This window comes from Loxodonta africana, chromosome 7 (genome assembly GCF_030014295.1).
Source record: "Loxodonta africana isolate mLoxAfr1 chromosome 7, mLoxAfr1.hap2, whole genome shotgun sequence".
NCBI lineage: Eukaryota > Metazoa > Chordata > Mammalia > Proboscidea > Elephantidae > Loxodonta > Loxodonta africana.
Genome location: NC_087348.1, coordinates 36,156,394 through 36,171,643, shown reverse-complemented (window position 1 = coordinate 36,171,643; position 15,250 = coordinate 36,156,394). Strand labels below are relative to the sequence as shown.

The following is a 15,250-nucleotide window of genomic DNA, read 5'->3' as shown; positions in this document are numbered from 1 at the left end:
TACACATATGTGTGTGTGTGTGTATATGGCATATGGAAAGCTGGCTATTATGATCATTTCTATAGATTTAGTCGAAGAAAAGCATTCATCAGTCCCAAAGGTCATGAAAGGTATCAGCAGAGACTTAGATTTCTTACATCTTTTCCAAAACTTGTGGGCACTCAGGGCTTACCTGGAGCAGCAGGTATGGCCTCATTGGAACGTGCACAGAGGCCCAGGCGGGCATCCTTCTCAGAGCATCTGTGGGGCACAAGACACTGAATGTGAAGGCTATTTGTATCCAATAAAGATCTTACTTTCAGGACAGGGTGAAAGCCCTGTGAGTGGGGTTATCAGATATGAGAGATTGTACCAGAAGGACGATAAGAAACAGAGAGGACAGGACCAGGAAATACAGAGAAATTAGTGTGAGGCACTGTCTTCACAATGCTAGGCCATGTTTAAATGTGTTTTTAAATATATGTTTTGAAAGGATTCCTTTAAAACTGAGACACAGGTTTGGGAGTGAGCTGGAAGTCTGCTGAAAGGATATTAAGGAAATCAATAGTAAGCTTTATTAGACTACCAGGATGAGTTGGAAGAAGCTATCAGCCAAACCAACCTCTGATTGGATAAAGACTATCACAAGGCTTAAATGGAGCTCAAAAAATTTTTGTTTTTTTTCCCGTCATTCTCTTACAGGGGAACACACAAGCCATCCAGAGGGAGAGCGCGCGTAACTAACCTGGAATGCTAAGAAAGTAATTTTTTTGTGGCACGTTATGAGCAGGCTGTTAAAAGCATTTCCTAAAAGCCTGGAGAAAAGCTACTTGCAAGAGCTTTTGAAATCAAGATGCGCTGAATATTCAAATGGAACTCTGACATTAGAGAAAGGTCCAAGGTGAGTTCAAAAGCTATCTAAAAAACCTAGAGAAAATCAGAGATAAACAATGTTTGATAATACTTTAAAATTTAGCCAGAATGGGGCACATAGTATATGGATTTGATCACATGCAAATCTTTTAATTTTAGGAATATGAGTCTAGAGTTGTTATTTGGGATTATGACTAGGTTTCTGATTTGGAAATGAATTCAAGTGTTAGTTATCTTTTAAAATAAAATTGAACATGAATGTAATCAATGTTGATGAATTATACATATAAAGATGACAAAATTGGCAAATGTTTTGTTATGTATATTTTTAACTCAATAAAAAAATAAATAAAATTGACATTAAAAATAAAGAGGCTAGTACATTACAGTGAAAAAAACTTGCTCTAATAGAAAAATGTCTGGAAAGATAGACATCAAAATATTAAGAGTGATTATATATGGGTGCTCATATTGTTATTCCTATCTGTATTTCTAGATTTTTTTTTCCCAAAGTGCAAATAGTTATAAGAATTTCTCTAAATTGGCTGTAACATCATATTTCACCAATTTTAAAATGTGCATTTTTTTCCTACATCCTAACATCTCTGAAATATGAATGTGTATTATAGTCAATGGTGTCTCAATTGCTGTTAGTCATTTTTTCTGTTTAAGCTCTCAAATCAGGATATATCTTATCATTGATAAAACCCAAAAAACCCACTGCCTTCGAGTTGATTCCGACTCATAGCAACGCTATAGGACAGAGTAGAACTGCCCCGTAGAGTTTCCAAGAAGTGCCTGGTGGATTCAAACTGCCGACCTCTTGGTTAATATCTGTAGCATTTAACCACTACACCACCAGGGTTTCCTATAATTGATAGCACCTTTGATTTAAGGAAATACTGCATTTTATACTTGATCTGAGAATTGTTTATTGTTATACTTGGTTATTTAATAATGGTGTGTATTTGAATGCTAGATATCATTATAATCTGAGACTATCACAGCCCTTAGAAACCTTTTTGCTCCAAGCCATAAAGCCACAGCCCAAAGACAGCTATGACTTGGTGGCTTCTATGTGAACTGTAGGACAAGGCCCTATAGTAAACCTGTGATGCAAGAGCAAACGTCACAGAGGGAGAAGAAGGAGGAGGAATGCCATGTGGGAAATCGTCCTGCGTGATTTCTCTCTAAAAAGTTGTTCTTAAAGCTTGTTGCCCTCAGAGCTAAAAAGGGAATCACTTGCAGCAATCTACAAGTCTAAATATGATATTCTGTCTCAAGTAGCAGAGGTTGATGGCTAATGATGTGATTTACCTGCCAGCTGCCAGAATTATCAAGCTGGAACTACCTGTCTTCTGCTGGTTGGGGATGGTTATTTGAATCAAAGGGCCCTCAATCCTGTACTGAACCTACTTACCTTCCTTCCACCTCCTCCAGAGATGTGCGAGTCTGGGAGGCGGAAGAACGCAAGGTGGTAGGTAATGTGTTGTGCAGCCCTGGTCTCCTTTCACTCATGCTGGTAGCCCTGGGAGCTGGGGGCACTAGGCCAGGCACTGGAGAGAAAAGAAGATTGGAGTAAGCCACTGAAAGCCAGACCTCTATTATGGTCCGAGAGTAGCATCTGGAGAACTGGATGAAGCAATCTTCTAGCTGCCCTAATCCCAGGTACCCTCCATAGAGACCCTTCTTAATACTGTGAATAAAAAGGATTTAGATTCCAAAAACAGGTCTGGATGGGCTAGTGAACCCATGAAAGTCAGGACAACAGAGTAATGCACAGGCCACAACAAGGATCAGGCAATCAGGAGACCAATGCCAGTCTAGTAAATGGCAGCAGCCAGACTCAAACCTGTCTCTGTGAGTCCAAAGCCCAAACTTATCGCTCCCAGTCACTATGCTATATGCCTCTAAGGCTGAATTATTTGCTAAAAGATCCTCTGAAGGGGGATCCCAGTCAGAAACACAAAGCTGGGGCTGCTGATTCCCTGCACTTCTGTTGCAGAGGACCATTCTTCAGTCCAACTCACCAAGGGAGCAGGGCTGGCCATCAGGCTCATCAGGACAGGCACACACAAAGTCCAAGGCTCTGGCAAAGCAGAGGTGGGTACAGCCACCATTGTTCACCCCACAGGCATTGGTTCCTGGAGGCAAAGGAGATGCGGGTATGATCTGGGATAGAATCAGGTCCCCTAATTTAACACTTCTCAAAAAGGAGGAGATCCAGGGCTACTCAACTCCCAGGGACAGTCGCGCAGGAGAGGTATAACCACAAGGGGCTGAAAAGAAGGTCTAACAACTTAAAATGTGAACCCAAAGGCTCTCCTAGGGCCCTAACTGTCTTGAGGTGACCAACCCCACTGATGGTAAGGAAGAGGGCTCAGTATCTAAGAGCCCACCTGTTTGCCGTTGAGGGGAAACTACGATGATATCCATGAGCCCTTCCACATTCGCCAACACTGTCTCCTTGTTCCGGCCTGAATACTTGTCTACACGCTGGATTGACTTGGTCTGCCAGTCTGTCCAGTAGATCCACCTGTCCTGCTACTCAATAAGGAAACCCCAAGAAGAGTAAATATTATTCAACAGTCAGACAGTGGTACAGCTTCTGTGCCTCAGCATGTGCTAGTCCCTTTGCTCAATTGTCCTCTTCATCTCTTATCCAGGAGGACAACTTCTGTGCATCGCTAGATAGGGCCTTCTCCAGGAAATCTTCCCAAACCCATATAGAGTTCACTTTTCTCTCCTGTGCCTTGTACTCACATCTACAAGTGGGTTTTAACACAATAGGATAACTTCTCAATATGTCTGTCTGTCCCTCCAGATAAAGTTCTTCAAGGAAGACTGTGCTTCATTTATCTTTGAACTTCCTGCACCTGACACTTAGTCCTCAGTAAGTTAGCTGAGTGGTTCAATGAATAAATGAGTTCCCATATGTAGCAAAAAAAGAATAACTTTGGGGGTTCTTCTAGGTCCCTGCTTCTGGGCCCTTCACTCAGAGTTCTGACCCAGTTACACTGGGTTCCTTCTGTGGGCTACTGCCTTTCAATGCAGTGATCCTGAGATTTTTAACCGAGGGTAGGGAGGGGCAATGGAGCCATTTCTCCCTCTTGCCCTCGGGATAATATTGGAAACTCCAGGGAGAACTTGTAGATTGAAAAAGCATATTCTGTATTATCCTGTAATTTTACATTTGGAGTATGAAAAAAAAAAAAAAAGCATATCATTAAGTGAAACCAGACGAAATCTAATTGGTAGGATATAATATAGAATATAAACAGGGTTGATGATATTTGTCAAAAAGGACAACATTTTAAAATAATTAAGAATCCTTGTTTTGGCTCCAGGCTCAGAAGCTCTCCTTTTTCCTTCCCCAAATTATTTTACAGTTAGAACTCTCAAAAATGACAGCTAATAATAATTGAATTGGTTATCTTAGCATGCACTGAATATTTACTCTGTGCCAGGTACCGAACTAAAGCTTTGTGTATATTTGAGGAGTATACTATTATTAAATTTCTATAATTTACAGGTTACTGAAGCTTAGAGAGGTTTAGTATCTCATCCAAAGTTACATAGTTACATTACTTAACGGCACAGAAAGAACCTGAATGCAGGTACCTGGCATGTAAGAGGTACATAGTAATAAACAATGATTGGCTAGCTGCCTCAAAACTCTGGGCTCAAAGCCACACCACCCTACTGCCACTAAGCGAGCTGTCTGAGCTTGGATGCTGGGACCACAGCTTTAGAATCAACTGGGGAACTTCTTAAAATACATATTACTGGGCCCAATCCTCAGGAAACCAATTCTCTATGGCCAGGGCCCAGGAATCTACATTATAACAAACTCCTCAGCTGACTCTGCACACCCATGTTTGAGAGCCACACCTTGGAATGGGAGTGGTGGAGCAAGAGTAGCAGGACCCACAGTAATAGGGCTGAAGAGTGCAGAAAAACCCCTGAAACAAGCTTCCATAGCACACCTGCTCAGTAGCAACTACAGCTGAGGATGCCAACTTAGAACTCCAAGGAAACACCCCAGTCAAGGAGGTTTAGTTACCACTCTTCTAAGCCAGTACCTGTGTGAGGGCAAAGGGATGGGACACATGGCTGACTAAGACCTGCCGCAGCTTCCCATTGAGGTCGGCACTCTCAATCCGGTCCAGATGTGCATCTACCCAGTAGATTCTGTGAGGTAAAGCAGAGAAGTGTGGCTGCTCAAAAAGTGGGCCCTGCAGCCCAGCCCTTCCCCCTCAGGAGCTACCTACCCCCTCCTGAGCTGGGCTGGCACAATGTGTGAGCAGTCGAAAAGCACCCCTGATGAGGGTCAGTGTAAGACCCAAAACTGAAGAGGGAAAATGGGTGACTGATAAGTGGGGAGGCCAGGGCTGTTCTGGGGAGGGGTAAAAAGTCTAGTGACCTTGGAGGAGCCACCACCCTCTACAACTTGATCTTCAGCAACTTGATCACCCTTTGTCTCCTAACCCAGAATCTAAACCCAAATTCTTAAGAATGTTCTTCAAGAAGAGAGCTTGGTCTACATGAACCCTGTTGAAGCTAAAGAAAAAGGACATCTGCCAACTCTCCAAGTGTCTTTGATTCTCTTCCTCTCTTCTGGAGGGAAAAGAGACAAACTGCTTCAGAGCCCCTCTTACCTCCTTCTCTTGCCCTCCAGCTTTTTTTTGTCTAAACTGGGAGTTGCAAATTTCAGTGCCTGAAGGGACCACGAAAGTAACATACACAAAGAATCACCTCTGTAAATGGATACAGGGTAGTGAGGCCTAAGGTCGGGCCAGAAGACGCACTTTGCTAAAGGCACTCAAAAACATTTAAACCAGCCAAACAAAATCCATCTGAGGGTTGAGGGCTGGATTAGGCAACCTCTGTTTTCAGAATGTCCCCTCATCTTTCTCACTGCTTTCTCTTCCATACCTACAAAGAAACTTACTCTCTTTTTTGTTTCCCTACTTCAATCTCAGTCTCCCTTTCCTCTGCTCACCCAATTTCCAGGAGGCTGTTTGGGATAGGATTCCCACCTGCGGGTATCATAATCCAAGGTAAGGCCATTGGGCCAGCCCAGGTCTGTGTTGATGAGGACCTTCCGCTCAGAGCCATCCAGATTTGCCCGCTCAATCTTGGCAATGTGGCCCCAGTCTGTCCAGAAGAGGTACCTGAGAAACAACAGTGCCATCATCACCAAGGCATGGGAAGATAGCACCCAGAGATTAAAAGAATACAGGGCACCCACCAATATGATTAATATATAAGGTATCCTCCAAGGGCCTAATACCAACCCTTCTTTCCCTAGATCTCGTTTCTGCTAGCATAAACTCACCCCTTCCTGGGGAAAACAGCAATGGCCCGGGGCTCATCCAGGCTGTTGTTGATTAGCACTTTGCGGCAGGACCCATCCAATCTTGATGCCTCAATGGTATTTCGGCCTGTATCTGTCCAATACAGGTTCCTGGCCACCCAGTCCACTGCCAGCCCATCAGTGGTCTTCAGCCCACGCCCGATCACTGTCTCCATGTTGCTGCCATTCAGGTCTGCTCGTCTTGGGGAATAGCCCAGGGGTGGATGAGTGACCAAAATGACCAGGAATAGACTAAAACCCTTTTTCATTCATGTTCCCATAACTGGACCCCCATTAGACTAAGCTCTATAAGGGCCAGGACCAAGTATCTACTAGTACAACCCTCACATCCCGTGTGGTAGGTGCTCAATAATGTATTTGCAGAAGCAATTAATTCAACAAGTGAATTAACTGTTGTTCTCATTAGTTGCCGTGGAGTTGATTCCAACTTATGGCAACCCCATGTGTGCAGAGTAGAACTGTGCTCCACAGGATTTTCAAGGCTGTAACCTTTTAGAAGCAGATCGCCAAGCCTGGATTCCGAGGTGCCTCCGGCGGGGTTTGAACCACTAACCTTTTGGCTAGTAGTCAAGCACTTAATTGTACCACCCAGGGCCTTCAATTAATTCTTAAGGACACAGACTGTTTCCTGCTAACTGGAAATAGAGGGGTTGGGCCCATGTCTTGCCCAAAGACAGGTTAATAATTCCTCATATAACTTTGGGAGGAGACAGGCTTGCTGGATGGTGATCATAAGAAAGGCCAATTTGTTAAAACCTACCTGTGCTTTTTTACAGAGTCCCCACACCAGGGATCTTAACCTCAGAAATGGAGGGCATGTTGCAATCACCTGAGGGACTTCTCTAAATGGCAAATGTCTCTCTCCTCTACATGAGATTCTAATACACCCCTCAGGGAGAGCAAAGGGGAATGGCCCCTCATCCTCCACGTAAGACTCTCATCCATGGTAAACCACTTTCACTGGTGGCAGTACATCATATTCCTCAGCTGTTTTGGGCCCAAAATTTAAAGAATAATAAAAACAAAACATAAAAACGAACCCTAAAACCTGTGGACCACCACAAGCATTGGCCAGGGCTCCTGTATTGCAATACAGACACATGATTGAGGTACAAGACCTATTCATCAACGAGTCCTACAGGACCCTTGGAGCCCTTCATGCCCAGTGATAAGGGTGGAAAGCTCCAAGTCTCCAACCTGACGTTATCTGTTTTGTTAAAAATATATTGGCCTTCTATGTAAACTTTAAACAAACAAGCAAAAAAAAAAAAAAAAACCCAGTTTGGAACTCTGCGCTAAGTGATAACTCTACAGAGTCAGGATTAGGAACTCACTATCCAAGTCCATTTAGAGGTCAACACAGAGCATAACTTCGCCTCTCAAGGATCAGAGGCTATGTTCTCTGGAGGTTTCAGTGGTACCTGATAACATCCAGGAACACATCTGTGTAATAGACCTTCCCATCCACACTGTCATAGTCCAGCGAGATGACATTGTTGAGCTCAGGAACGGGGACATGCACATCTGTGTGGTCATTGGTGTCCAGGGAGATACGCCGGATAGAGCCGCGGCTGGAGAAGAGCAGGTAGGTCTCAGGAGAGGGATCACAGGTCTTCTCATCTCCCTTTAGCTGAATGCCAGTAGGACAGGCACAGGAGAAGCCGGAAGGCCGAGGCAGGCAGAGGTGGGAGCAACCACCATTTCTTGAGCCGCACTTGTTAAAACCTGGTGATGAGAGAGGAAAGCATAAGCTGGCACACCCAGCCTAGAGCGTTGGTGAATCTTACAAAGGTCCTAGTTTCATGTAGCTGATTCCCTGCTGTCCTAAGAGGCAGGATTTAGGGCTTAGCAGGGATGAGGAGAAGAAGCAGAGGTGTCCCTGAGAGTCCTTTGAAAGTGACAGCATCACGCAGTTGTAGTACCAGCCATACCCGGAGGGAACACAGCTTGATCCTGGAAGGGATCTTAGATGAGTTCCTGTCTTTCTGATTGTAAAGGAATCACTGTCCTGCACATAGCTCTGAGGCTAAGATACTCCCAGAAAGCCAGATGCTTCTGACTCACAGTTCCAGGGGTCTTCTCACCCAATGGCTGTGCCCGGTCCACAGCCTGGATGTCCATGAGGCCTGGCAAGTTAGACCTCACCAGGATGACATTGCTACCAGTACTCTTGTCAGCACGGTGGATGCTTCGGGTCTGCCAGTCAGTCCAGTAGATATAGGAGTCAAGCAAGGTGAGGCCATATGGGTGCTGCACAGGTGACACCAGCGTGTGCCGACTGGCACCATTCAGGTCAGCGGTCTCAATTCGCTGCAGAGGAAGGAGGACACGTGAGGTGTGGCTATTAGTAGACCGGAAGCCCTCAGGGAAGCACCTGAACAGACCTCTCCCATCTTCCTAGGCTTCCAGTTAACAGCAGGGGCAGGGTGCTCACCTCAGTGTGGGCATCAGCCCATAGCAGTTGGGAACTGGTCTTGTCCACAGTCAGTCCATTGGGCCAGCCTAGGTTGTTGTTGATGAGCACAGTGCGGTCTGAGCCATCCATTCCAGACCGTTCTAACTTGGCGTTCTCCCCCCAGTCTGTCCAGTACATGAACCTGATTGAGGAAGAATACTAGCTGGATATACCTGCAGCTACCCTGTATCACGAGCACTTACAGTGTGCAGGACACTGTGGAAAACACTTTAACCCACTACCCACTTTACATGTGTTATTTTATCCTCAAAGGGATCACGAGATGTGCATTTTCACTACCAGCTCCATTGAACAGGTGAGGAAGCTGAGGCTCAGAGAGCTTAAAAACTGGGCCCTTGCAGCACTATTCACAGTAGCCAAAAGGTGGAAACAACCTAAATGTCCATCAACTGAGGAGTCGATTAACAGAATGTGGTACATACAGACAATGAAATATTACTCAGCCATAAAGAGAAATGAAGTCCTGATACCTGCTACAACATGAATGGACCTTGAAAACATTTTGAGTGAAATAAATTAGCCACATTAGGACAATATTGTATGATTTCATTTATATGAAATATAAATTTCATTTATATGAAACCAAGATTATTAGTTATCACCAGGGATGGGAAGAGGGGGAAAGGGGAATTAATTCTTGGGGGTCACTGACTTTCTGTTGGTGGTAGGATGATTTGGAAAAGGGTGGTGGTGATGGTTGCACAATACGATGAACATATTGTCACTGAATTGTACATGTAAAAACTGTTGAATTGACAAATGTTTTGTTATACACAATTTTACCACAATAAAAAGGAGCCCTGGTGGCACAGTGGTTAAGAGCTCGGCTGCTACCACGAAGTTGGCAGTTCAAACTTACCAGCTGCTCTATGGGAGAAGGATGTAGCAGTCTGCTTCCATAAAGATTACAGCCTTGGAAACCCTATGGGGCAGTTCTACTCTGTCCCATGGGTCGCTAGGAGTTGGAATTGACTCAACGGCAACAGGTTGGGTTTTTTTGGTGATGCAATGGTTAAGCGCTCAGCTGCTAACCCAAAGTTTGGTTGTTCAAACCCACTCAGTGGCTCCCTGGGAGGAGGACCTGGTGATCTGCTTCCATAAAGATTATAGCCTAAGAAACCCTATGGGGCAGTCCTACTCTGTCACGTGGGGTCACTATGAGTTGGAATTGACTCGATGGCGCCTAACAACAACTGCAACCATGATAAAAAAAAGTGTGTTGGGGGGGACCTGGGCCCAAGGTGATGCAGCTAATAAAGGTATTTGAATCCTAGTTCTCTGACTCCAAGGCTCATTCTTTTAATCTCTGCACTATACTGAAAGAAGTTACTAGGGCATAGAAGTCAGTCCAGGGCTCCCCTGAAGCATGCTTGCTCTCCACTGTACACCCTTCACTCCATCCGTAGCCCCAGCTGAGCCAGCCCACCCTGTTGCCCAGAGCCCCAGATCCAGCTGTTACCCCATCTCGTGGTACAGTACAATGGCCCGGGGGCTGTCCAAGTTCTGCCACACCAATACTTTCCGCATGGACCCATCCAAGTTGCCTACTTCAATCCTATTGGTGCCTGTGTCTGTCCAGTAGACTTTACGGCCAATGGCATCCACGGCGAGCCCATCTGTGGTTTGTAGCCCTGCAGGAAGTCAAAAGAGCACACTGGCTCCTGCCTTAAAACAGATGAGCTATTTGCCAGCTCTGGAGCCAGATAGGTGGTCCCTGGGCTAGGAGGAAGCCCCACCTGTGGTGATGATGTCCTCATGCTGTGAGCCATCCAGATTGGCGCGGCTGATCCTGTGTAGCGTGCTGTCAGACCAGTACACTTTTCCTGGGGAGGGAAGGCTTTGCTCAGCCTGGACCCTCACCTCCCTAAAGGGACACACACGGCTGCCTCGTGCCTTGAGACCCCTAGTCATGCCAGAGAGTCCTATGCCCCCTAGCAGAGAAAATCAAGGGAAATGCAGGAGAACTCTTGACAGAGATGGAGATGAAGGACGCTATGCCCTCACAATCAAAGAGAAAGTGCTGTAGAGATGGGGCAGGGTTGTGCCAGAGGGCCAGGGAGCTCCCAGGCTCTTAGCAGGAGGCAAAGGTGGAGGAAAAGTAAGGACAGTGTGGCTGTGGGGCAGGGACAGATTGCCAGATGGGAGGGGAGGGCCGCACAGACCTTCCTGGGGATCCACTCCAATGGCAATGGTGTTCTTCATGGTAATGTTGATTGGCACCACCACATCGGCAAAATAAGGGATGTCCAGGGAGACCATGCGTACATCTATCCTTCTGGCGAAGATGAGGAAACTGTTCATACCTGCACAGGTGGACAGAGAAGGAGAGAAGACAGTCACTCTAGGATAGCCATGAAGAGGATTTGGAGTCAGACAAACTGAAGTTCATGCCCTGGTTCTGCTAGCTTCTAGTAGTGATCCTGGGCAAGTTATTTAAATTATTTAAGCCTTGGGTTCCTCATTTGTAAAATGGGGACAGTAATAGAGTAGACTAAAAGAGATCATGTACATAAAACACTTAGCAATGGGTCTCACACATGGTAAGAGCTCAATAAATGGGGGCTCTTTATTAATATAATGGAAGCAGCTCTCTTTGAAGTTTAAGAAATGGAAGAAATACACCTCAACATAAAACAAAAATTCTCACAACTGGGCCAACAAGCAACATCATAATAAATGGAGAAAAGATTGAAGTTGTTAAGTATTTCATTTTACTTGGATCCACAATCAATGCCCACGGAAGCAGCAGTCGAGAAATCAAATGATGTATTGCATTGGGCAAATCTGCTGCAAAAGACCTCTTAAAGTGTTAAAAAGCAAAGATGTCACTTCGAGGACTACGGTGCACCTGACCCATATGCATGCAAAAGTTGGACAATGAATAAGGAAGACTAAAGAAGAACTGATGCAATTGAATTACGGTGTTGGTGAAGAATATCGAATATACCATGGACTGCCAGAAGAACAAACAAATGTCTCGGAAAAAGTACAGCCAGAATGCTCCTTAGAAGTGAGGACGGTGAGGCTTTGTCTCACGCACTTTGGCCATATTATCAAGAGAGACCAGTCCCTGGAGAAGGACATCATGCTTGGTAAAACAGAGGGTCAGCAAAAAAGAGGAAGACCCTCAACAAGAGGGACTGACACAGTGGCTGCAACAATGGGCTCAAACATAGCAACAATTGTGAGAATGGCACAGCATTGGGGAGCATTTCATTTTGTTGTACAGGGTCACTATGAGCTGGAAGTGATTTGATGGCACCTAACAATGATAACAACAAAAGAGCTTTACCCACAATTTGGGAGGCCTAGTTCACAGGTCTTCTGTTACTCCAAATTCCCTGGGAAGTCAGGATACAAATATAACCTACATGCAGTATCCCCCAGGGAGAAACCTCGACTTTCAACACTTGGGCAACCAGACCTGCTTCTCGAACCTGCCAATTAAGACTGCCACACAGGTTGCGCTGGTTGTACGTTCACAAAGGTGCCACATTCAAGGAGGGTGCCATTTACATTGTAGAAATCATGCATTTTTATATTTATTATACAGTGGAAACTGTGAAACCCAGAACTTGACGGGACTGCTTTGTTTTTCCATGTCTCCAAGTTTTCCACCTTTGACAGAGTGTAGTCACCACTTTTTTAATTGCTGTTCATTTAGTGGAAAGTATTTGAGTTTTCCTTCTCTGACAGGTTTCTGCCTTACACGTGTTCTGGCCTTTGCAGGTTTTACTGTACCAACTTTGGGGCAGGTGGAAGTGAAGCGTCTGGTTCCAGCTAAAACAGTATATTGTGACAATCTTCCAATAGATAAAAGTAAAATGTCTTGAGAAAGAAGCACCTTTTCCTAATATGCATGAAGTCACCATATGGACTAGTTGGACCCTGCCTCCAATCCTGTCCACCTGCTCCCCTGGGTCTCCCCACTTTTCTAAAAGCTCTCAGCCTCTCTTCTAAGCCTCTAGAAGCATCAGGACCTACAGGGGTTCTCAGACCACACTAGAACTCTTCTGCAGGAAGGAGGAGAGCCACTTCCCTTCCCAGCTAGGCCGCATCCAGGTCTGTGATGCTTAGACTCACCTGAAGAACAAGTCTTGCCATCAGATAGTAGGTTGATGCCTGTGGGGCAGGTACAGCTGAAGCCACTGGGATTTGGAGACCGAAGACACAGGTGACTGCAGCCACCATTCTCTAGTGCACATGGTGTGGACACTGGGTAGGAAGGAGGAGGGGAGTCAATAAGGAGAACCAGGGCATAGAAAAGTCCAGGAGAAGCCAGTACAAGCCAAAGGCTGCTCACCTGGAGGCCGCTGGCGGTGGAAGACATGGATGTCCATGAGGTTCTCCAAGTTCTCCTGCAGGGTCTCCCGGTCCAGCCCTGTCAGCCGGTCGGCACTTTGTATGCTCTTGGTCTGCCAGTCAGTCCAATAGATGCGCTCTCCATATAGAGTCAATCCAAATGGGTGGGGGAGCTGGCTTCCAATCAGCACCTGCCAGGGCCCCAGCACTCATGTCATCCCCCCAGGAAGGTCTGACACTACAGAGCAGTGATCAAGGGTTCAGAAAGCAACACTGCCACTCCTACCTACTGCATGACCTCAAGCAAGTTATGAAATCTCTCTGAGCCTCGGTCTACCAATCTGTGATATGATCTAGCATCTAGCTCCAAGGGTTGTGTAAGGGTTAAAAAAGTTATGTGTTATTTACATAGTCTCAATGTATCTCTCCACAAATTGCTTGTTGTTGGGTACTGTCAAGTCAGCTCCTACTCATAGCGTCCTTATCCTGTATCAGCCTCAAAATCGTTGCTATGCTTGAGCCCACTGTTACAGCCACAACTTGCTTAGTAGTTACAAAGGGAAAAACAGCACCTTTTCAATGGACACCACTTTAAACCCAGCAATCCAATTTACTATCACCAATAATGGAACAAGCCAACATCATGTGCCTACTGACAAGACACACTGAGGACTGAGGACATGACCTTACTAATGCAGAATTTCTGCCGAAACCACATAATGTAAGTCTAATCACGAGGAAACACCAGACAAATCCACACTAAGGGGGCTTCTACCAAATAACTGGCCTTTACTCTAAAAATGCAAAGTTCAGGAAAGATACAGAAAGGCTGAGGAAGTGTTTCAGAGTAGAGCTTAAAGAGACATGATTAATAAACACAATGAACAGGTAATCCTGAATTGGATTCTGGGTCAAAAAATAAAAGTTATTAAGGACATATTGGAACAATTGGTGGTAAGGTTGAAAATGGACTGTGGATTAGATAGTAATACTGCACCAGCATTAAATTTGCTGATTTTGACAATTTTTTACACCGTTGTTATGTAAGACAGTATCCTGTTTTTGGATATACGCATTGAAATATTTTGAGATCAAGGGGCAAGATGTCACTGACTTAATCTCAGATGGTTCAGAAGAATTATTATATATATACGGAGAGAGAGAGAATGAATGAATGAATGGGAATGATAGAGCAAATGTGGCAAATGTTAGTTATTGGTTCTTTTTACCACTTTTTCAGCTTTTCTGTAAGTTTGAAATTATAGCAAAATAAATAGTCACAAAAATATAGAGGTATAGTAGGTATATCATGGGCTCAGTATGTACTTGGTGATTAGTTAGTTATGATGGTTAATGAAGTCCCTGGGTCGCACAAACAGTTAACAAGTTTGGCTACTAACTGAAAGGTTGGAAGTTCCAGTCTACTCAGAGGTGCCTCAGAAGAAAGTCCTGCAATCTACTTCTAAAAAAATCAGCCATCGAAAACCCCACAGAGCACAGTTCTACTCTGGCACACGCGAGGTCACCTTCAGTTGGAATCTACTTGATGACAACTGGTTGACCACAGTTGGTTGTCGATGACGGTAATTAGGGAAGTCTGTGCACTTATACCCCCAGCCCACAACCCACACAAATCCCCAGTTTCCTTTCATCATCAATCAGTAGGGCCCATCAGACTCTGAGGGCAGCCACAGTCTCAGAGAAAAAGCACACACCCCATGCTGGTTCCATAACCATTATGTCCCCATAGTTCCTGTCAGCGGCCAGCCTGTGAGTGCTACCTGTAGGCTGTCAGGGTTGTGGGAGGATGCCCAGGTGCCACCCTTACCTTCCTCTTGCTGCCATCCAGCCCAGCAAATTCAATCGTCTTCATGCCAGCATCAGCCCAGTACAGCCGCTGGGACCCATAGTCAATGGCCAGTCCATTTGGCCAGGTCAAATTAGAAGAGATGATGACCTGGCGACCTGAGGCATCCATGCCAGCTCGTTCAATCTTGGGACTTGCACCCCAGTCGGTCCAATACATGTACCTGGGCACAGGCAGTGGAGGTCTTACAAGTGTCTAGTTACTACCCATTGGGGATTCAGAGTACCCAGGGTTTCAGGGTTTCTCCCTGCAATAGTACCCCAGCCTCTCATCTCAGCTCCCAGCCTCATCCCTGGGCTCAGAGCTTTCTATCACTGTCAAAAGATACTCCAAACCCAAAAAACCCATTGTTGCTGAGTCAATTTCAACTCTTAGT

At 45.3% G+C, this 15,250-nt stretch overlaps 1 protein-coding gene across 1 annotated transcript in view; it reads right to left on the bottom strand.

The window, feature by feature from the left end:
- LRP4 (LDL receptor related protein 4) overlaps positions 1–15,250 on the bottom strand; it is a 52,429-nt gene that overhangs the window by 8,212 nt on the left and 28,967 nt on the right. Inside the window, exons 23-38 of the mRNA XM_064289437.1 lie at positions 14,836–15,037; positions 13,009–13,198; positions 12,789–12,920; positions 10,868–11,008; positions 10,442–10,528; positions 10,165–10,336; positions 8,664–8,826; positions 8,314–8,539; positions 7,651–7,954; positions 6,191–6,409; positions 5,892–6,026; positions 4,935–5,043; positions 3,252–3,396; positions 2,883–2,996; positions 2,273–2,408; positions 173–240 (exon numbers count right to left, since the gene is read on the bottom strand). Of these exons, the coding sequence (XP_064145507.1) occupies positions 173–240; positions 2,273–2,408; positions 2,883–2,996; positions 3,252–3,396; positions 4,935–5,043; positions 5,892–6,026; positions 6,191–6,409; positions 7,651–7,954; positions 8,314–8,539; positions 8,664–8,826; positions 10,165–10,336; positions 10,442–10,528; positions 10,868–11,008; positions 12,789–12,920; positions 13,009–13,198; positions 14,836–15,037 (2,543 nt within the window). The remainder of the gene's footprint in view (positions 1–172; positions 241–2,272; positions 2,409–2,882; positions 2,997–3,251; positions 3,397–4,934; positions 5,044–5,891; positions 6,027–6,190; positions 6,410–7,650; positions 7,955–8,313; positions 8,540–8,663; positions 8,827–10,164; positions 10,337–10,441; positions 10,529–10,867; positions 11,009–12,788; positions 12,921–13,008; positions 13,199–14,835; positions 15,038–15,250) is intronic.